Here is a 22,027-nt window from a genome sequence, read left to right on the forward strand (position 1 = left end):
CCGCAGCTTCAAAGATAGTTAGGTACCTAACTCCCTTTTAAAGCAAGGAGCATTCAGTGCCTAGGTACCTTTGTGGATCTGAGCCCTTTACTCCTCTATGAAGGAAATGCAGGTTTTTCATTTCAAAAACTAAAAAATCCCATGAAGTGTTTACCTCTTTCAGGAATGTAGTGCTAGCCCTATCAGGGTGCTCTCTTAGTATAGTGCAGGCAAAGATCTTACGTGCTCCTTGGACTGCTTTTTTAATGGTTCAAAAACAACACAGAACAGTTGTTAAGCAAATGCCATGGATTTATTTGGTGTTGAAATAAATTACAAGTGTAAAGCATAATTTATTGCATTAAAGATGGTCTGCTTTTAAAGGGCATTAAACCAAATGTAAACAGAAAAAAACACAACTTTGATTGAGCAATTCATTTGTTTTAAACTTTATAAACAGCCAGCTGTAGTAATTGAATTCTATACTCTGTATTGTTGAAACCTCTGGAAATAAGTTTATAAAAAGACTTGCACATGCACAAAGGTAATTTGAGTTTACCAAAAGGATATTATAAAACTCAAATCTGTTTAGTGGCTTCAGGGAGGAAGTTACTATTGTGAATTCTCCAGTCCAGCTCCTTAAGCACTTAGTCCTGCTTTCCTCATGCAGACACAATTCCCTTTGATTTTAATGGAGTTGGATCTGTGAGAGAATCCAGCCCTAAATGATGAATTAGTACAGAACCAAAACTGATCAGTAAAGCAAACATTCATTGCAGAAAAGGCGTTAATACCCAGAGAGCAGAGACTGTTTTCTAATATGTTTAAAAAACAAAACAACCCAAACCCCTGACATTCAATGAATTAATTTTGCTGGATAATTTGTATTTTATTTTTTTTCCAGATATAACCATTCCTCATTTCTGAGATTATATTAATTCTGCTCAAGACCTTTTTTCCTGTAGTAGTCAGATCCTGTGAAGTGCTGAGTACCCTGAGTTTCCATTAATTTGAATAGGGTTTGAGGGTGTTCGAAGCCCAATCCAGGATCTGGCCCAGTTGCATAATGATTTTAGCACATGAAATTCCTTGAAACAATGAGTTCAGCTGTGGCTAGCTCTGCATGGGCATGCAAGGGGAAAAATAGGCACGAGGGCCCAGTCCCTCGAAGATATATAGGCTCCCACCTTCCAGAGAAATCAATGGAGGTTAGAAACCTAAACACCTTTGAGGATGTGGGCTAAGGAGGGATCTTCCGCACACCCTGGTGCTGAGACTAGACACAGTTACAATGTTTGCACTCACGGCATGAAATGACTTTGACAGGGCAGTGCTCACGGACACAGAGAAAAGGGGTGGGGGGCATGCATCATTCCTGCCTCCTGAGCTAGCTGGCTGGCTGGCTGATCTTGCTGAGAATAAACAGTGCCACAGCCACTTGCGCCCTGTACCTGACTCAGTTACAATGCCTCCCAGAGCACCCATTTAGGCAGCATGCCTCCAACCCCTCAGCTCTCTCTTTCTGGGCTGTGTCTGAAGAGTCACAACTGAGCTCTATATTGGCTCAGTCGTGCTCCCAGTAAGTCCATGGCAAAACGCTCGTTGAAAGCACTAGGAACAGGATTAGGCCCTATAGTCTTTATAATGAGCGTTTGGAGCAGTTCAGAAAGATTACTGGGAAAATCTTCAGGGCAGCTTGTTTTTAAACCACAAAAATCAAATTTGAAACTGATGAGTCACTGGTGGAGTAACTGTGTGAAGCATTATCAAGGGTAAATGTAACATATCGTAGCCACTTGGAAAGGTCCAGTTGAGTGAGGGATGTCGTATATATCAAAGCGCTCACATTCTTTTCATACCAATTGGAATTTAAATCACAGACTGAAGTGTTAAAATACTTTGTACTGTATTTCTGAACTGGAATGGATCATTTATCACATCACTGGCTCCAGTAAATGTGCATCACACTTTACGGGGCTTATGGCAACATTTTATCCAGTTGATTCCAGTTCAATTTAATCTTTTCATTGTAAAAGAACAGGATTGTTTTCACAGCAGTATGCAATTTGTGTAAGTTTTACAGAGAATTTCATTTTAAAACTGAGAAAATACGTTAAAACTTCTAGACATTTCTTCTTCAGAGGCGGTCTTTCCATTACGCTTTAGTGGGCTGCATGTTTTGCTAGTGGGACAGCTCAAATAACAGGGATTGCATTGTTGCATTTAGTAACATTTTTTAAATCCCATTTAGAATGTTTCAGTGGGAGTTTATAAACCATAGGCCCAATTTTAGAGCTGCACGAGCTGCTCACCAGCTTTTCGCACCCCTGATTCAGGGGCCAGTGGGGGAGGTGTCAATTTAGCCCTCAATGCAAGTAAGAACAGCCTTAGGGAAAAGTGCCTTTCGGAAAATTAGGGAATTGCTGGAATACAGCAACACTCCTTCCTCCACCATCCGCCTTACACCAGGCACCATGAGAGTGGTGGCATGGAACTAGGTTTGCTATCTATGGAGGTCCCCGGGCACTGGGGGAATCCTGGGGTAACATAACTTTGTGGCTGCTTTGTGCCAGCAGACTGATACTAAGCTATCAGGACCAGGATCTGGCCTTATACTTTTTACCTGTCATCCCCATGCCTTACACAGCACCATATGTTACAGAGGTATAATGCTGAAATACACTGGCCTTTTCCCTTTTGAAAAGTCAGTTTTTCTTAGATTATGCTCATTTGTAACAAAGATTTCTACTCTATGGACTTTTTTATTTGAAGACTACAAGAAAGAAAGTTAGCCTTTTGGGAAGAAAGGTGCAGAGAAGCTTGCAAATTAGAATGCATGCATGTCACCAGCCAAATCAGTGACCTCCTGTCTTTGCTTTACACAACTGCATCTAATTAGGTACTTAATTTCCCAGTTCTTTTCCAGTGTTCTCCAGGGCATTCCACTCTGTTCTGTTACACTGAGACATCTCAGAGGATTGTCTGAGGAAACACCTAATGAGACCAGCAAACAACTGATGCAAGGGTGGATACATGATTCCCTTCAGGAATAAGGGAGAGAAAGAGACTCAGCTGCACAGACTAAGGGCCAGGTTCATTCCAGGGTCTAGTGTAGTCCTTGGTAGAGATCTCTGGTAGCAAGAAGCCCAGGAAAGGAAGAGAGGAAGGAAAGTCAAGTGCTGAGGGTGCTAGCCTAGGACGTGGGAGAGCTGGGTTTAATTCCCTGCTTGCACCACCCTTCCTTTAGGACCTTCAACAAGTCACGTTGTCTTTTTGTACAATGTACTTTTCCCCTGCACAGGGTGGTGTGAAGGATATTACAGATTGTGAGTGGCTCAGATGCTGCAATCTCTAGATACAGATAAGTGTCTGTTAGGTGGCTGCATTGCCACAAAACAACAGCCTCTCTTGAACTGTGAAAAGTGAGTGGTGCTTACCAGAAAGGGGGCACAGTCGGGATGGTGCTGGACTCTTCTGTGGCGCACTAGCAGGAGTTACAGTTGACCTCCTTCTGACAGAAACCCCAACTAAGGGCAGTGGCAAGGATATCACCTATGGCAGGCAGCTGGCATTCTGGAGTCTTTTCCAGAGCAAGTTTATTGAGCCTCCTTCTCTGCGACTCCAGTCTGAAGTACCACATGGAAGAGCTAGCAGTAAGTACAGCTAAGCAGCTGGCCTAAAACTTCCCCAAGCCTTGACACATCGCTTGTGTTTTGCAACTGAGCTTTGTCAGCCTGCAAAGCACCAGTCACACAGCAATCCCCTAAGAATTAACTCTCTTTTTCTTTTAAAACAGACCCACCAAACTTCAGATCCACTTTCTTTCTGCTTAGCCTTTCTCGTTTCCTCAGAGCACACTGATCACTTTCAAAAGCCGTCCCTTCCTATTCTACCTTCCAGAGCTGTCCACTAGGAGTGGCCTGTTGTGCACACAAAATTAGAAACATGGCTGCGAACCTGTGCATTCTCCCATTTGTAAGTGAGGATAGCAATGTTTATCCACCTTTCTGAGGAGCTGCAGGCATTAACTGATGGTGACATAGGGCTGTAACATTTTAAAGAACTCTTTAATTGCTGCACATTTTTATTATCAGAGTGATAGCTCATGAAAACTAAAGGGTGCATTAATAAAAAGACCTGGATCTTAGATAGGCCTTTTCATCAGTCAATCACAAAGTGCCTCACACCGGTGAGTGAGTCTTATTATCCTCTTTTTTCAGATAGGGAAACTGAGGCAGAGAGGGGTAGTGACTTGCTCGAGGTCACAGCAGGTGTGGCAGAGCCAGGAACAGAACCCGAGTCTCCTGACTCAGGATCCAATGCCTTGCCTACCAAAGTATACTGTATAATGGGCATACATAATCCTTTGAAAGGTTACTAGGAATTAATGTACATGTCCTGAGGAAAAAAGACTTCTTAAATTATGCATTGTGGCACTCTGTACTCTACACGTGTATTATCTGTCTTGTTAAATCCCTGTTAATTGGTTGAAAGGACAATTGGATAGCTGTTGTTATGACAGTTACCTTCTGGGCTGCCTGTCCTGTTGTTATTTCCTATGGAAATGCAGCTAATAACATGCATACGGCTCAGCTGAGGAACAGATCAGTTTTACATGGACAGAAAAATATTTCCTTGTACCCAAATTAGATTTTTGCATGCATGTGCATACTCACCCACAGCCTGCCTTGCGTTGCTCCATGCCTGAGTTACATGCCAGATTTGCTTTGTTTAGCAGGCATATCATATACACATGGCAATCTGGCATGAGAGCACATTCTGCCCGTCAGCTCCCAAGCAAGAATTCACCAAGCAAATCTAACTGCCGGTAACTTTGTGCAGTGAATTGGGCTTTCACTAGGAATTACTGTAAGCTCTCATGACTAATCTTGTACACAGTGCATTTGCTGATCTACTTTTCAGGGTTCAAACTATTTTCTTCCTTAATACCAAAATGCTAAAATCTTATAAAGCACTATTTTTTGCTGATTACATTTCTCTATGCTCTAAGTCTACCACAAGGCATGCAAACAAGTGTCATTAAATTCATAAAGCTTTGAACTAAAATAAAAAAATTAAAAATATCAAACATAAATAAAGATATTTATTCCTCTTTATCCATTGTTTTAAGCACTGAATCTTCTCCCAAAATTTTGCAAAGTTCATTCAGTCTCTGCTGCATTTCAGGAATTCCGGCAAGCTGGGATTCTAGTCTTTGTTTTTCCTCACTGAGTGATAAGCGGATTGCAGTGTCCAATTGTTCAAAACGCCAGCCTCCTTCTCCATCAAACTGCAACAAGTGAGTATGGTACTTCCTGCAGAAGAATTTAAAATATTAGTAATGGCTTTGGGGACATTTTTGTAAGTAAGGTTTGAGATTCCTGGGTGTTAAGTGCCTTAAGGCAGACTTTGAGCAAGGCACTTGTTTGTATAAAACATCTTCACACTGCACTACCACCATGGCTCAGAACAGGCCGTTTTTAGAGTCACTGGGTAAAGCTTTTAAAAGACTTGGAAGCCTAAGTCCCATTTTCAAAAAGACACTTCAGCACTTTGCAGCCTAAATCTCATTGAAAGTCACTGGGACTTACCCTAAGGCCTTGCCTACACAGGGATTCAGCAGTTGCTGGCGAGCAGTCTATGTAGCTGCACTGGTGCTGACCCCTGAGTGTAGACAAAGACAAGCCACGGTTTGCAGCAATTGAGCCCCCCACCCTCTCAAAACTCCCTGCTGAGGTGGTGCTGGCGGGTGCACTTAGCTGGGTTATTGGGGGAGCCACCTTAGGGCCTTCTGCCTCAGGGGGTAGAGATGGCTGTCCCCCACTTCTTGGCTGCCCAAAGAGGAATGGCAGTGGCGGCTGAGGCTGCACCCCCTTCAGCTGCCAGGCAAAGTCCAGTTTCTTCAGATACTGTAACAGCAGCAGCATCTGGGGCTCTCTGTCCAGAGGGGAATGGCAGCAGCGAGCCCCCTTTTCTGGCTGCACTCACCAAAGCAGCCAAGACCTCTAAACCTCCTCAACCAGCCAAGGAAAATCCTTCTCTCCTGCCCACCCATCTGAAGAGAATGAGCAGCTGCTCTCCAGGGGTGCTTACCTGAGCAGAATGCCTCATGCTGCAGGGAGTCCCCTTCACACAAGGATATCACGACTGTCATCACACAACTCCACAGTTATGGAGCCTCTATACAAGCTCTATCCTCCATTTATATAAAATGGCCCCTTCCACTCCGTAGAACGGAGGGAGCATATACACCATTTAATTTTATTTATGTTACTTTCTATGTGATATTATACCTTCCTACTAGAAAGTCCACAGGTCCTGATATTTTGCAGGACAGGGTGCAGCAGAATGCTATTGGTATGACTGTATTTATTTTGTTTCACGTCAGTTTTCCTGAATTTCAAGCCCTGACTGTAAGCTTTGCTTGTCCACACACTTCAGCCCTCCACTTGCCACTGATTGGCAAGCAAAAAAACAACCCTGCACAGGTGTCACAGATCTTTCAATCAAGAGTAGGGTGTGTGCTCAAAGAAATATTACAAGATATGCACATGGACTTTTTCAAGACACACACACAGAAACTTAAAAGAACATGGAGGAGGGGAATTCCAGCAGATGTGCTGTTATGAGCTGGGTAATTGATAGTGAAGTTTACTGATGCTGAACTATATCACAAAGTGGTGATTATCAAACGCATGTAATTCCATAAAGGAGATGTGATAAATTAATAAACTTCCACAGTTTATGACATAATTAGCAGATGAGATATAATTGAATCATTATAATGACCACGTCACATGCATTGTTCTGTATAGCACAGATTGCTTAACCAATCTTCTGACAACCACTCCCAAAAGTCACATAAATTAGAAAGAAGCCACTGTGCTGAGAAGAAAATAGTCTGAGATGGCTGATTAATGCTGTCCGGGAGAGCAGCTAATCTGCTGCATGAAACATAAAATAACTGGTATTGCCCAGTGTTGTCCTTGAGGAGAAGAGAACAGTTCATAATCTGATCTTCTGTCTCTGCACTGCAATAACCAGGGAAGACAAGCTGAGTTGAAGAAGTTTTAAGTCTAAATCTCAGAATTTGGTACTTCCTTCTTCCCATTCAAGACCAAGAACATCACCTCCACCTGCACAATACAGAGTGTACAGTATATTCCCCACATGAAATGGATGTATTAAAATTTGTGTCTCTTGCTATCCGACCATCAGATCAGTTGATAATTTTGATAAACAAATGGAGATTACAGGAGGAACTGGAAACCTGCCTGACCAGCATAATTATCTGAAAACAAGTAAAAACAATGGGAATGTAGACCTCCAGAGACCTTCAATCCAAACCAATACATAGAAGCTCCCTCTGGGTTCTCACTCTCTTGTAGGCTAGACATCTCCCCCCCCCCCTGTTAACTAGATACTTGCTTTCTTATCCAGTGATTGTAAAATAGTCTTGCCCCTTTTTATATTTAAATAGGGTTTTTATTTCTAAAGGTAATCTAATCTCTTTTAAAAATAAGTGGAATATGGGAGCTGAGCTTGTGAGTGGCAAATATCTATTTTTCCAGATTTCCTGTCATTTCAGTTTTTTCATAATTTAGGCCCCAATCCTACACGCTTTACTTTCTGCTCTGTGACTAGTCTCACTGACTAGGGAGGAATATGGCGGAAGCAATCCTTTTCTCAGAGAAAGCTAAGGGAATAGGACAGTAATACAGCATATTTCAACTGTGAGGTCTAGCTGGCACAAGACCTTTTGTCACAGGATAAAAGAGAAGGTGGCAATGGAGAACTTGGACTTGAGAACTAATGGTTCTCATTTAGTAACAACAGATTTGTGCTTTTTTGCTTTCTTTGCACTGAACATTTGTAAGGATCCGGCTACTCGGTATGCTCTATAAAAATATTTCCTAGGCTGCAATCTTTTATAGTTGTTACTGCCTAATTTAGAAAGGTCTCTCTCACTGTCCTAATATTTTTCTTTGTATAAACAACCTGATTTGTAAATATGAAATATAAAACTTTTCTGCCTGGAGGTGCACTGAGAGGTAAAAAAAATTGCAGGATTAGAATGCCTAATTGACACTAAAAATGATGGGTCTGTTCCTCCTTGTGAAAGACAAAGGAGATTATCTTGGTGACATATTGGCCATCTTCTTCTTCTAAGCAATGGACAACCCGCCTGAGAAGTAGCCATTCCATTTATCTTTTCCCTTCGTGTTTACAGAATAATATGGTGATATTTGCTGCAGCTGTGACATGATGTATTAATTAATTGGCTCTTTAGCTATCTGTATGTTGCTATTAAGAGTGAAAAATTCAATTGCATTAAAAAAGGAAATAAATAGGTGTACATAAAAGGGAGAAAATCAATGCTAAATGCATTTATATGTCTATTATGGTAGTTAAGTTATCTTAAAAGGAGTGTAGATATTGATTTAACAAGTGTACTGGAGCACAGAAGAAAAGCGAGTCTATCATCTGGTAGAAAGCTAAAAAATAAGCCCCCGTTGTAAGTATTTGCATATACTCACCAAAGAGAAGGTCTGTGTGTGATAGAAAGCAAGGATATCCCAGAACCTTTTGCAGCTTGGAAGATCTTTCCTTCAACATCAATGCTTACAGCACTTGTACATTCATCCAACAATGCATATTTTGGTCTTTCAAAAGAAAAGAAAACAGGTCGCTCATTTCGTTTTTGCACAGCATTCCTATACACTACAGATACAATGCTTAATTTAGAGAACAGAGATGATGCTTGTTGGTGGGTAAGATAACCAGTTTTCAAAGACCGCTGTGACGCATCTGTCATAGTATAAACCCCCACTCTGAACCTTAGCATCCAAAAGATGGGGTACCAGAATAAATTCCTCTAAGCTTAATTACCAGCTTAGAACCTGTAGCGCTGCCACCAACCACGAATTCCAGTGCCTGGTACACTCTGGTCCCTCCAAGACCTTGCCCAGGGAACCCCAAGACCCAGACCCTCTGGATCTTACCACAAGGAAAGTAAACTCTTTCTCCCACCGTTGCCTCTCCCAGGCTTCCCCTTCCTGGGTTACCCTGGAAGATTACTGTGATTCAAACTCCTTGAATTTTAAACAGAGAGGAAAAAGCATCTTCCCCCATCCTTCTCTCTCCCCCTCCCAGACTCTCCCTGAGAGAGAAAGTAATCCTAACACAGAGAGAAATTAGCCTCTCTCTCCCCCTTCCCTCCTTTCTCCCCACCAATTCCCTGGTGAATCCAGACCCCGTCCCCTGGGGTCTCACCAGAATAAAAAAACAATCAGGTTCTTAAACAAGAAACTTTTAATTAAAGAGAGAAAAACAGTAAAAATTATCTTTGTGAATTTAAAATGGAATAGGTACAGGGTCTTTCAGCTATAGACACTGGGAATACCCTCCCAGCCTAAGTAAGTATACAAGTACAAATTAAAATCCTTTCAGCCAAATACACATTTGAACTCCTCCTAGCCAAATACACATTTGCAAATAAAGAAAACAAACATAACCTAACTCGCCTTATCTACCTCGTACTCACTATTCTGAACTTATAAGAGCCTGTATCAGAGAGAAACCTGGTTGTACGCCTGGTCCCTCTGAGCCCCCAGAGTGAACAACAACCAAAATCTAACAGCACACACACAAACTTCCCTCCCTCAAGATTTGAAAGTATCCTGTCCTCTGATTGGTTCTCTGGTCAGGTGACAGCCTGGCTAACTGATCTTGTTAACCCTTTACAGGCAAAAGAGATATGAAGTACTTCTGTTCCATTAACTCTTAACTATCTGTTTATGACAGCATCTAATACTGTAAGCTGGTATGCAACAGCACAATGGCCCCACTCCTCAAACCCTTACTCAGGTAAAACCGCCTTGGTCTTTTAATTATAACCCCACTAGTGCGTGGGGGTAGAGTAGAGGCTTCACTCTACACGCAACAGATTAGTGAAAAGTTTGCAAATGCTGTACAATATCATTAGATGTTCCAAAGTACTAATAAAAATACATTAAAAACCCTAACCTAGGAGCCCAGCTTGGTGGATCAGTGATAATGCACCGCACTGCTCAATCCCAGATCACACTCTCTTACTCCACAGGCCACAGTGGAAGAATACAGCACCCAGGGAAGGGAATGCATTACGCTCCTTAAAGGCAGCCACTGTGGCTGACAAAAGAATATAGTGGGCAGCTACTCAAAATAGGTTGATATTAAATTACACATGTGAGGCTTATACCCTAGAACACTGGTTCCCAAACTGGGGGCACGCGCCCCTGGCGGGGACATGAAGAAATTCCAAGGGGGGGCATGAGGCCGCCTGGCCCTTGAGCTCCTGGCCGGAGAGAGTAGCCCCTGGCCTCTCCCCTCCTCTCCTCCCTCCCCTACAGCCATGCTGCTGCGTGGGCAGCATAGCTTGCGCCCACCCACCTCCCAGACTTTCCAATAATCCAGTCCTGCTGCTCTGAGTGGCCTGGTAAGGGGGCAAGGAGTAGGGGGATTAAATAAGGGGCAGGAGGTCCTGGGGGGCAGTCAGGGGACAGGGAGCGGTTGGATGGGGTGGAGATTCTGGGGGGGCAGTCAGGAGACAGGGAGCAGGGGAGTTGGATAGGTGTGGGAGTCCAGGAGGCCTATCAGGGGGTGGGGGCAGTCAGGGGACAAGGAGCAGGGGGGGTTGGATGGGGGTGGGGGACCCGGGAGGGGGCAGTCAGGGGACAAGGATCAGAGGAGTTGGATGATGGTAAAGAAGAGGTGGGGGGGCATGAGGGTTTCTCGAAAATTAAAAAGGGGGCATCATGCTGAAAAGTTTGGGAACCACTGCCCTAGAACTACTACACTACTGCCTTTGGAATGGAATAGACAGACTACCATCGAACAAAATCATCAGAAACAGAGACGAACATGATATATTGGGGAAGAGTCAACACAGCTTGTGTAAAGGGAAATCATGTCTCACCAATCTGTCAGAATTCTCTGAAGGAGTCAAACAAACATGTGGACATGGGTGATCCAGCTAATATAGTGTTCTTATACTTTCAGAAAGCCTACGACAAAGTCCCATGTCAAAGGCTCTTAAGCGAAGTAAGTTGTTATGGGATAAGAGGGAAAGTCCTCTCATGAATCAGTAACTGGTTAAAAGATGGGAAACAGAGGGTAGGAATAAATGGTCAGTTTTCACAATGGAGAAAGGTAAACAATGGGGTAACTCAAGGATCTGTACTGGAATCTGTGCTGTTCAACATATTCATAAATGATCTGGAAAAGAGCGTGAACAGTGAAGTGGCAAAGTTTGCAGATGATACAAAATTACTCAAGATAGTTAAGTCCAAACCTGACTGTGAAGAGTCACAAAGGGATCTCACTAAACCCAGTATCCACTGGTTGACAAAATAGCAGATGAAATTCAGTGTTGATAAATGCACAGTAATGCACATTGGAAAAATAATCCCAATTATACATACAAAGTGATGTGGTCTAAATTAGCTGTTGCCACTCAAAGAGATCTTGGCATCATCAATAGTTCTCTGAAAACATCTGCTCAGTGTAGGGTGACCAGACAGCAAGAGTGAAAAGCCCCAAATATCGGGACTGTCCCCATAAAATTGGGACATCTAATCACCCTAGCTCAATGTGCAATGGCACTCAAAGAAACAAACAGAATGTTAGGAACCATTAGGAAAGGGATAGGTAAGAAGACAGTAAATATCATACTGCCAGTATATAAATGCATGGTATGCCCACGCTTGGAAAAATGCGTGCAGATCTGGGTCGACCCATCTTATACTAGAATTGGAAAAGGTGCAGAGAAGGGTAACCAAAATGACTAGGGGTATGGAAAAACTTCCACATGAGGAGAGATTAAAAAACTGAGATTGTTCAGATTAGAAAAGAGATGACAGAGATCTATAAAATCATGAATGGTGTGGAGAAAGGGGATAGGAAAGTGTTAATTACCCCTTCACAAAAGAGAAGTAGGGGTCACCTGATTAAATTATCAGGCAGCAGGTTTAAAACAAACAAAAGGAAAGGCTTCTTCTCACAACACACATTCAGCCTGTGGAACTCATTACCATGAGATGTTGTGAAGGCCCAAGGTATAACTGGCCTCAAAAAAGAATGATATAAATCCATGGAGGGTAGGTCCATCTTGGCTAATAGCAACCCCATGCTCCGTTTTCCCTGAACTTCCAACTACCACAAGCTGGGACTGGATGAGCAGGGATGGATCATTCGCAACTGCTCTTTTGTGTTCATTCCCTTTGAAGCATCTGGCACTGGCCCCTATCAGAGAGAAGGAACTGGACTACATGGACCACTGATCTGACCCAGTATGGCCATTTTTATGTTCTTATTAGATAAAATACCCAGCAGGGAATCTAGGTTTGAATCCCATGCTGGGACTGTTAGGTGGTATATGCGTGCACAGCACCTAGCACAATGAGGCCCAGACCTGTCTAGCCCCTAGGCACTACAAGTGTTAAATGGCTTTTGCTTCCTGATCTTGCTTGGCGCATGGTGGTGGAACTTCTGGGGGCAGGGTTGACCTTGTATTACTCAGCAGTGTTAATATATCAGGATGTAACTAAAGAGCAACTCAAGATGCTTCTATCCCTCCAGGTGCTAAGTGTGTTGCTTTGCAGCGTTTCCAGCCTCAGGTGGCCCAAGAGTAAAGGTCCAAAGGATAGGCTCAAACTCATCTCCCCCATATAACGTTATTTCCCATAATATTTCTAGGACTGCCCCAATGTGATCATTTTTGTTCAAGATGCAAAGGAGAGTAATGTATGGAAAACGCAATGCTTTTAGTGACAAATCAAAGCAGAAACAAGAAGCATCACCCAAACTAAAAAGCTGATCTCATACACACACCTCTTATAAACTGTGAAGTCTCTTTTCCTGTGCAACTGCAGACCAGTATTGTGTGGGGGTATAAAGACTATCACTGCTCAAACCATTATCGCAAGCCTCCAAAGCTTGGCTGCCTGAAAAGCAAGTGAATAGACTTACTTATGATAAAACATGCGAGCCATGCCCATCCTTTGCTTTTCTCCTCCTGATAAGACATCTTTCCAATCCATCACAGCATCCCAGCCTTCAAAAAGATATAAACAAAATGGAACTATAATGTACAAAACAGGAAACCACAGAAAATGAAGTCTCTGCATGTCTGCAATCCTCAATTTAAAGCAGAAACAAAATTCCCAGTGGTGTGGTAGAAGAGGTAGATCAAGACGCTGGGTAAAATTTTCCAAAGTGCCTAAAATTTATGATCCTAAATCCCATAGAGTCTCAATTGAAATAGGCTCCTAAATCCCACTTCAATTTTGAAAATGGGATTTGGCTCCTAAGTCACTTATGCACTTCTGAAATTTTTACATGTCACCTCTTTGACAAATGTATGCTTTCAGCTGTGTAAATCTATTTGCGTTTTTTTCATGGCATATTTATCTCATGGGAGAGTATATGACACTTCCTTAAAAGTTGAATAGGAATTAAAAAAAATCAACCTACAGGATAAAGAGAAAGGAAATTTAAGAAAATAAAAGAGAATTCAGTGAGTCAAAATATGAAACCATAACAGTTACAGAGTGACTCCCTTGCTATTGCAGGTAAGAATGATGTCTGCTCAGATTTTTGGTGACGCAGTTAGAAATGTCACACACACATGTCTCTGCAACTGTGAATGCAGATTGCATGCACAAATGGGCACCTAACACAAACTGGGTACCTGTGCAGCACATGTGCATGCACACACAGATTTTTTTTTGCATGCAAACCTCTCCACTCCTTTAATAAAAAAGTGACCCTACAATTTCTATAAAATTTGACACTGTTTATATAGTTAGATTTTCCCATAAATCTTTCTTTTACCATCTCTTCCTCATAGAAAAATCAGTAAAAAAAAAACCCCAAACACTATTTGAATGCATTTTATTTTCTATTCTTATTACTGTGAAGTTGTGTTTATGTTAGCATTATGGCATACTCCTGACATTATGCAGGCTACCTTATTAAAATTAAGATTTTAATAAAATTAAGCTTGATAGAACAGTGCAAAACTAGAAATTATTTTTAAAAGAGAGAAACTAGGGTAAGCACATTTCTCCCAATCAATCATTTACAGAGGAGAGAGACAGACTGTCTGACAGGTGGGAGAGGGGGTGGAAGAGGAGGAGGATATATTTCCAGATCAGCCCAACAGCACTGAAACTAGAGGAATAAGGAGACCCACAAAGACCTTTTGCTGCTTCCGCTGCCTGATCCAAAATGAACAGTTGCCAGATAACACCGTAAACAAGGTCAAGTAATCAAGTTAGACTGTGTCATTTCTTGGCTTTGGTCTATGGTTAGAAAAGTGCAGGCAGGGTTTTGCAAGGGTGCTGTAGGCTTTTGGCTATGCAATGGCATTGCTGGAATTATGCCAGGGCCCACCAAGAGCTGTGCCTTTGTAATTTAAGTCTCCTGATGGAGACTTAAATGAAAATGGAAATCAGTAATGCTGGAAGCTGAATTCCTAGAATTTTCTGTCTACCTGATTGTAAAATATACAGTAACACAATGACGCTATTCATATATGTACATGCACATAAATGACAGAGAAATACAACTTTTTCAGTCCAGTTCTATTATTCCTTAGAATTACATTTGACTCAAATCTGGAGGCTCTGTCTGGCTCTCAGTATATGCTGAGTGTATATTGCTTCCTACCAACTGATTTCCTTTAAAGAATGTTGCTTAATTGTCTCCCTCTCGAGTTACCATTTGGGTGAATTCTGCCACTGGTGATAACTGAATGTGTGGGCTCTTTGTGACAGGGTGTCCCAGGTGCTACAACCCAGCACAGCACTGAGACAGAGTGCTATTCTGCAGACTCAGCCCAGCAGACAGATGCCATAGGTCTGGTGAGCTCCAACCAAGGGGAACTGAAGTTTTGGTGTGTCTCTTTAAGACAAGGGGAACCAGGGTAGGGACAGAGAGTAGTAGCCATGCAAACAACTAAACTTGGGAAGTAACTGAGGCTGACGCTTATATTCTCTTTTTATTTTACATTAATAAAAAAGGAAACCCCAGGGATGTATTGGGATGGATGTTCTGGATCCAAAGTGGTTTGTGCGTGCGCATGTACTAAGAGTGGGAACTGTGCCCACCTACAGCCTCTACCAGATATGGTACAAGAGTGGTGGGAGGCAAAAGAGAGGAAAAGTTGCTGGAAAATGGAGGGAACATGACCTGTTTACTAAACTCCTCCTATGGTCCCCTCCAAAAGAAGATATGACCTCCATTTATCAAGGCAAAATTGCCAGATTTGCATCTGCTTTAACTTATACTTTAACCATATTCTAATATTTTCATTTGTTTCCGCTGCCCTTTTCCCTCTAATGCCTTCCTCATCCATCCCCTCCACGAGACTTAGAAACATAAGGACTTAATAATGGTTAGGGAAGGAACATAATATAAATGTTACCTATTGGCTAAATTTAAAATTAATGCTACTTTCTAATGCTCTGATCTTTACCTCTGAACAGTTAGTAGTGTAGCTTGCAATAAACCAGCTTCATGGTTTATATCTGCAATAACAATTGCAGGTGGATAAATCCTTTGCACTTACAGAGCACCTTTTAGCAAAGTATCTCAGTGCTCTAGAGACTTCAATAAAGCTCACAACACCCAGTGACACAGGTGATTATTATCTCCATTTTACAGATGAGGAAACTAAGGTAGAGAGGTTAAGGACCAGATCCTTACACTTCCCCTTCATCTCTGATTGCACAACACAGGTGTAAAGAATATTGAATATCATATATATATTTATTTTACAAAAGGGAGGAAAAAATCTCCCCAAAGTTGTTTGTGAAAGGAAAACTGTGGGATTTCAGAATGGATTTAGAGTCATTTCACAGTTAAAAGGTTAGTTTAGTCACATGACAGAATATATGTAACAAAGCGATCAAGCAAAACAAATAATCAGACTATCAGAATAGCACACATTTAACAGCCTGGATGCTCTTGGTCAGAGTATCGTAAGTGGAAACTCTTGTCAAAACTACTCTAAATTTGATTGCAACACCAATTCAGTTCCTTGTACAGGCTCCTGGATCGTCCTCTCTCACTTTCAACATCAAAAAGTAGGCATTTGTTCTGAGCATATTTGGGGCTGCCGTAAAGTACATCCCATGTGTCCCATCAACTTGGAAAGAGTGGTACACTGCTACCACAAAATGGTCACAAGACAGTCACATGCTCTTTTGAAACACTGAAAAATAGGCAAATTGAGGATCGGGGTGGTGTAGCTTCATTGACAAAAGCATAAATAGAACTATACTTATCAGACTGTGAAGTCTTTGGAACATACTCCAGGTCTCTCTGGCTGTGTGTCTATATAGTTTCGAGGCCTGCGGGAACCAAGTCCTGACAAGCCTCCTGGAGATATAATAATGCTGCAAAGTCATGAACTAGTTCCACTTGCTTAGCAGTTCATCAGTCCCTGAACTGGCAAAACTGGGCAAGTACTAGGCAGGTTACAACAGATGTCTGGGGGATTTTATAATGTAATAAACTGATCAGTGTGCCCCAGGCTGCAGTGCTACTGACAGTTGCTATATATGTACACATTTTGACCCAGGATGGGGAATTAAAGCTCTACAGACCCATATTTACTTTTCTTTTTTAAAACTCTTTACTCTAGATTACTGGCCATGTCTTTTCAGCATCAAATGCTAAACGTGGCTTTATTTATTATTTCTCATATATTTTATGTTTCTATTCATTTATTTTATTGTAAAATTATTGGACAGCATCCTGAGCACCTTCACAAAGTTGCATTATGGGCTTTATAAATAAACACAATATTAGGTTCCCCTAGCTGAGTAGACACTATCAGTGTCTTTTTTGTGGCTCTTGGACCAAATCCAGCAGTGGTATAAATTAACTGGCTATCAGCTGGTTACAGAACAAGGGTAAGTGCCCCTCATCTGATATGTGAGACAAACCTGCAGCCAGGCCAGGGCAGCTCACTCAGCTGTCCTGACTCACTCCTCCAACAGAGCCTGCAGTGACTCATCACTCAGAATGCCGCAGCAGTCTATTCCTGAGCAAGACCCAGATCAGCTGACCCCCAGGCACAGGTATTTCACTGACCCTGCAGAGCTACAAGTTAGTCTGTGCAACAGCACTTCCTGGCCAGAAACTTTTCTGCTGCTTTGCAGTATTACTTGGGCCCTACCAAATTCATGGTCCATTTTGGTCAATTTCATGCTCATAGGATTTTTAAAATTGTAAATTTTATGGTTTCACATATTTAAATCTGAAATTTCACAGTGTTGTAACCGTGGGGGTCCCAACCCAAAAGTGGGCTGAGAGGGGGGTGATCGCAAGGCTGTGGTAGGAAGGTCACGGTAGTGCCACCCATACTTCTGCACTGCTTCCTTCAGACCTGGGTGACATACTGTACCATGCCGCCCTCACAGCTATGTTGCTGCTGGTAGCTGTGCTGCCTTCAGAGCTTGGCTACTGGCCAGCAGCTGCCGGTCTCCCCTACAATAGCCAGATTTCATGTGGGAGATCAGATTTCATGGTCTATGACACGTTTTTCATGGCCATCAATTTGGTAGGTCCCTAAGTATTACAGATTTCCTAGGCTTCCAGCCTGCTCTTGATCTGGTTCCTGTTCCTGCTGCCAAGCCTTGTCCCAGTCTACTTCAGTCTGGTTCATGTCTTGCCCTGATCCTGCTCCAGGTCTGCCTTAGCCTCCTGACCTCCAGACCAACTGACTGACTCCAGCCTGGCTTCAACTCGTTTTCTGACTGTGATCCTAATTTAGTTTGTCCATGGACTCAGACAACAGTTCTGACCCACAGCCTGCTCCTGGGCCCTGGTTTCAGAATGGCCCTTGGCCCAGCCCCAGTCCCACATCTGGCTTTGACCAACACTCCAGCTACCAGGTCTGACCACGTAGAACCCAGAGCCTGACAAGTCAGCTTTTGTCTTTTTAGATTGCAAACTCCCTGGGGCAGGGACTTTTCTTATCATGTGTTTGTGCAGCACCTTGTGCAGTGAGGCCCTGACCCTGGCTGGGGCCTCTGAGTACTCCTGCAATAAGACTAATTATAATATTGACATTTGAATTATTTGTATAAAACAGGTATCCAAATCTGAGGTTAGAAAGTCAGGCAGGAGAGCAGGAATAGAGGGCAGCGATAAAAGGCTGACTGAAAGCTCTCCAGCCTCAGAAGCAAGAGACCAAGACTTGAGTCTGGGTCTTCCACTTAGTAGTACATACTACTATCAGCGACGGCTGCTCTTTAGGTGCAGCACCGTAACTGCCTTATTGTTACAGTTTATTACAACAATCTAACTCCACTAGCTGTCCCCCCGTTTTTTTTTTTGTCCTGTGACTGCAGAAGTGTTAATGAGCCACTGTCCCAAGGTCCTGCCCCTTCTCTGAGACCCTGCCCCCTGCTCTCTCCCCCACCCTCACTCACTTTCACCTGGCTGGGGCAAGGGGTTGGGGTGCAGAAGGGTGTGAGGGATGCAGGCTCTGGGAGGGCATTTGTGTGCAGGAGGGGGTGTAAGGTGCGAGCTCTGGAAGAGTGTTTGTGTGTGGCGTGTAGGCTCTGGGGTGGGGCAAGGGGTTGAGAGCTCTGGCCTCCAGCTCCCAAAAGCAACCTGCACATCCCTCTGGCAGTGGCTCCTAGTAGGGGGGACAGGAGGGTCTCTGTGCACTGCCCCTGCCTGCAGGCACTGCTCCTGCAGCTCCCATTGGCTGCAGTTCCCAGCCAATGGGAGCTGCAGAGACAGTGCTCAGGGTGGGGGCAGTGCGTGGAGACCCCCTTTTTCCCCTGGGGCCTCAAGGACCTGCCGGCTATTTCTGGGAGCAGTGTGGAGCCAGGGCAGGTAGGAAGCCTACCTTCGCCCCGCTGTGCTGCTGGACTTCTAGCATGCAGGAGGTGCTGGGGGTGGGGGAGGAGTTGATCAGCAGGGCCCGCAGACCCCCTGGGGTATCCTCAGGGAGCCCAGTTTGAGAAACGCTGCCTTAAAATATGCACTAATTACTGATGCTAAAAAATCTGTTCCACCTTGTATTTAGCTGTGAGGCTCTGAGTAACCTTCCCAGACCTGAAGAAGAGCTCTGTGTAGATCAAAAACTTGTCTCGCTCACCAATGGAACTTAGTCCAAAAACAGATATTACCTCATCCAACTTGTCTCTCTAATTAGCTGCATGTGTTCAGATACAGAGCAGCAGGCAAGTCATACTGGCGCATGGACATATGACGCATGGCCCCCACGAGCATGTGGGGGGTCAAATGCCCCCCAGATTGGCCTGCCAGGAGCAGGGAGGGAGAGAGGCTCTGTCCTTATCTCCTTGAGCCTCCCCCTCTTCCGTTTCGGCACGCTTGGCTGCTCTCCCTGGCAGCCAGAACTGGGCGGGGAGCGGGATGGAGCCAATTCTACCTGAGAGAGCCTGGCTAGTAGACAGCAGAAGCCCATTTCCTGCCTAGGCTTGGCTGCTGGGGACAGGGGCTGAGCATGCTGCATGGAAGAGGGGGATCCTGCTCGGTCAGTCCCTGGCCTTGGCAGAAGAACCCGGGTGGGGAGCCAGGCTCTCTCAGGAAGAAGCGGCTCCATCCCGCTCCTCACTCCCCACTCAGCTGTCAGGTAATATGAGGTGAGGAGAGCATGATGGCCCCGGGCTGGGCAGGATGTGTGTGGGGATCACTGGGCAGAGGAGACATGTGGGACAATCACGTGTCCTTCTGTTCACATAGTGTCCCACCGCATATTGGGAGGCACAAGTCTTCTATGGTTGAAGGCCTTGTTCTTTGCCACAGACCTCAGGAAAGCATTGACAGCCTATGAACATACACCATTGGATGGCCTATTTCTATTATAGCACAGGTGCTTGATATGAAATGTCTTTCTTTTTTTAAATATTTCTAACACTGCTATTTGGAGAAATGTCTGTAACATATCCTTCCACTATAAAAAATAGTTCATAGTGGAAAAATAGCATTAAAAAAAACAGGGGAAAAACATAGATCCATCCTTCCTATTCAGCTCTTTGTGTGTTTTTGTTTTGGGTTTATTTTGAAATTACTTCTTCCCCACCTCATCCCCAGGGCCCATTCTGCTGCTGCCCATAACAGCCACAGCTTAGCTGCTTTCACTGCTGCTGTTTTCAGTCCCACCTTCCATTACAGAAGCTAAATTGAGACTTATTAATATAGTTATAATTTTTAATTCTCGATTTAGTTAATTGGGCCCTTTGACCCTTCTTCATCTACCTCTGGCTAACAGGTTTAGTCTTCTGGTAAATGTTTCATGCTGTGTGTTATATTAACATGTGAATGTTGAATTTGAATGGAGATCAAAGTAAATTTAATTTACTTTGATTTTATTTTCTCATATTTATCTGAACAGAGCAATGTCCCAAAACCCCAAAGGGCAGAACCATCATGGCTTTTAGGTCAGCAGGTCACACAATCATTAAATTCTTCACATGGGAAATGTTAACCTAGGTAAAAATATGAGTGCAGGATTGTGGATTGGGAAAAATGGGATAGGTATGGAAAATATCATAACACACATGGACATAAGTGATTACTAATATTACACTCAGGAACTATTACTATCCACACTCCACAGTAGCACAGAAAGTCACCACTAAGATATGTTTTTCAGAAAGAAACTAATATCCTTGTCTTTTAGCAGAGTAATGGACTCCAGGCAGGAACTGGAATTCAAAACTAGCCCTGAGTGCCCTACCACCTGAGCCATAGGGGATGAAGTACTGTGAGAATGATACAGTTGGTCTCCGAGAGTATGGATTACTGCATCTGAAGTATCTCCTCCTAAAGAAGCACCAACTATAGCTGCACAGCCTGCCCCCTACAGCCTCCTCTTGGGTATCCTTCTGCTTTTCTAAATGCTAGTAGTTCTGTCACAAATCAATTACTAAAGCACATTGCTAAGGGAGTCAATTCAAACCCCAAAAAAGGGACTGGTGGGCCCAGAACCATGAAAATAATCTATAGGAAAACACAACAGAACAAAAAACTCATTGACATCAATGCTCCAACTCCCTAGATACAGCAGGAGACATTAATATCTTGACATTTACTGCGCTGAGGTATTTAGTGTCCCCTATTCTTAGAATGAGGAATACTGGGAATACCATGGTAACTTATACTTATACTGCAAGTTATAACATGATGGTTCTAAGGATACTCACTGTAGTTTAGTTATTTTTAACTCATTCAGTCTGGAGATGCTTGTAAAAAATACTACTGAAAATATGCTTGCTTTGGTCAAAGCCTTATAGGAGATATAACTGATGGTTGACAATGAATTTGATTCTCCTCTCACTAGCATCTTGTGGAGTCAATGGAGCTGTAATGTTTTAAGACAGGCGTGAAAAGGAGAATTGGGCCCAATATTTTCATAATATTACACTAACATCTATGCCTGTGAGATGTTCAATTTACTAACATATAGGATTTACCTCCTTCTCTTTGAACTATGTGATACAGATGAACAAGGTGCAGGATACATTCCAGATCCTGGTCTTGGTATCCTCTTTCATGCATGTCATCCACTGAGTCTGGATAAATGACTTGATCACGTAGTGTTCCAATGGACATGTACGGCCTGTAAAACAACAAAACGAAACTAGTAACCTACACCAAGTCACTTCTCTGCCCTGCTATTTAGTACATCTTGCTGATGTTCTATGAGCAGGGTATAATGCTTTAAACACTGTTTCTAAAACTGTAATTATCTGTAGATACACTGTGGGTGTATGTTTCTCTAAACTCACTCTGGGGACAATACACTGTTTACATAAAAACCAATTACACTGCAGCAACATGCATAACATTAGCATGAAAACAACACGATAGTTAAAGCAGAATAAACATTATTTCATGACCTAGTCTGAATCCATGTTTTTGAAAACAAAAATCAGGTACTGCATACTGTTTCGCATGTGTCATATTTTTAGATTTTAAAAGTTTAATTCAATATATACACACCAAAAGGAAACTACAATAA

The 22,027-nt window shown here is 43.0% G+C and overlaps 1 protein-coding gene across 1 annotated transcript in view; it reads right to left on the reverse strand.

Annotated features, from left to right (window-relative positions):
* Positions 1–283: 283 nt before the first annotated feature.
* Positions 284–22,027, reverse strand: part of ABCD2 (ATP binding cassette subfamily D member 2) — a 68,479-nt gene continuing 46,735 nt past the window's right edge. The window contains exons 7-10 of the mRNA XM_030533604.1: positions 21,480–21,625; positions 12,988–13,072; positions 8,517–8,642; positions 284–5,294 (exon numbers count right to left, since the gene is read on the reverse strand). Of these exons, the coding sequence (XP_030389464.1) occupies positions 5,084–5,294; positions 8,517–8,642; positions 12,988–13,072; positions 21,480–21,625 (568 nt within the window). The 3' untranslated portion in view covers positions 284–5,083. The remainder of the gene's footprint in view (positions 5,295–8,516; positions 8,643–12,987; positions 13,073–21,479; positions 21,626–22,027) is intronic.

Source organism: Gopherus evgoodei, chromosome 1 (assembly GCF_007399415.2).
Source record: "Gopherus evgoodei ecotype Sinaloan lineage chromosome 1, rGopEvg1_v1.p, whole genome shotgun sequence".
Classification (NCBI taxonomy): domain Eukaryota; kingdom Metazoa; phylum Chordata; order Testudines; family Testudinidae; genus Gopherus; species Gopherus evgoodei.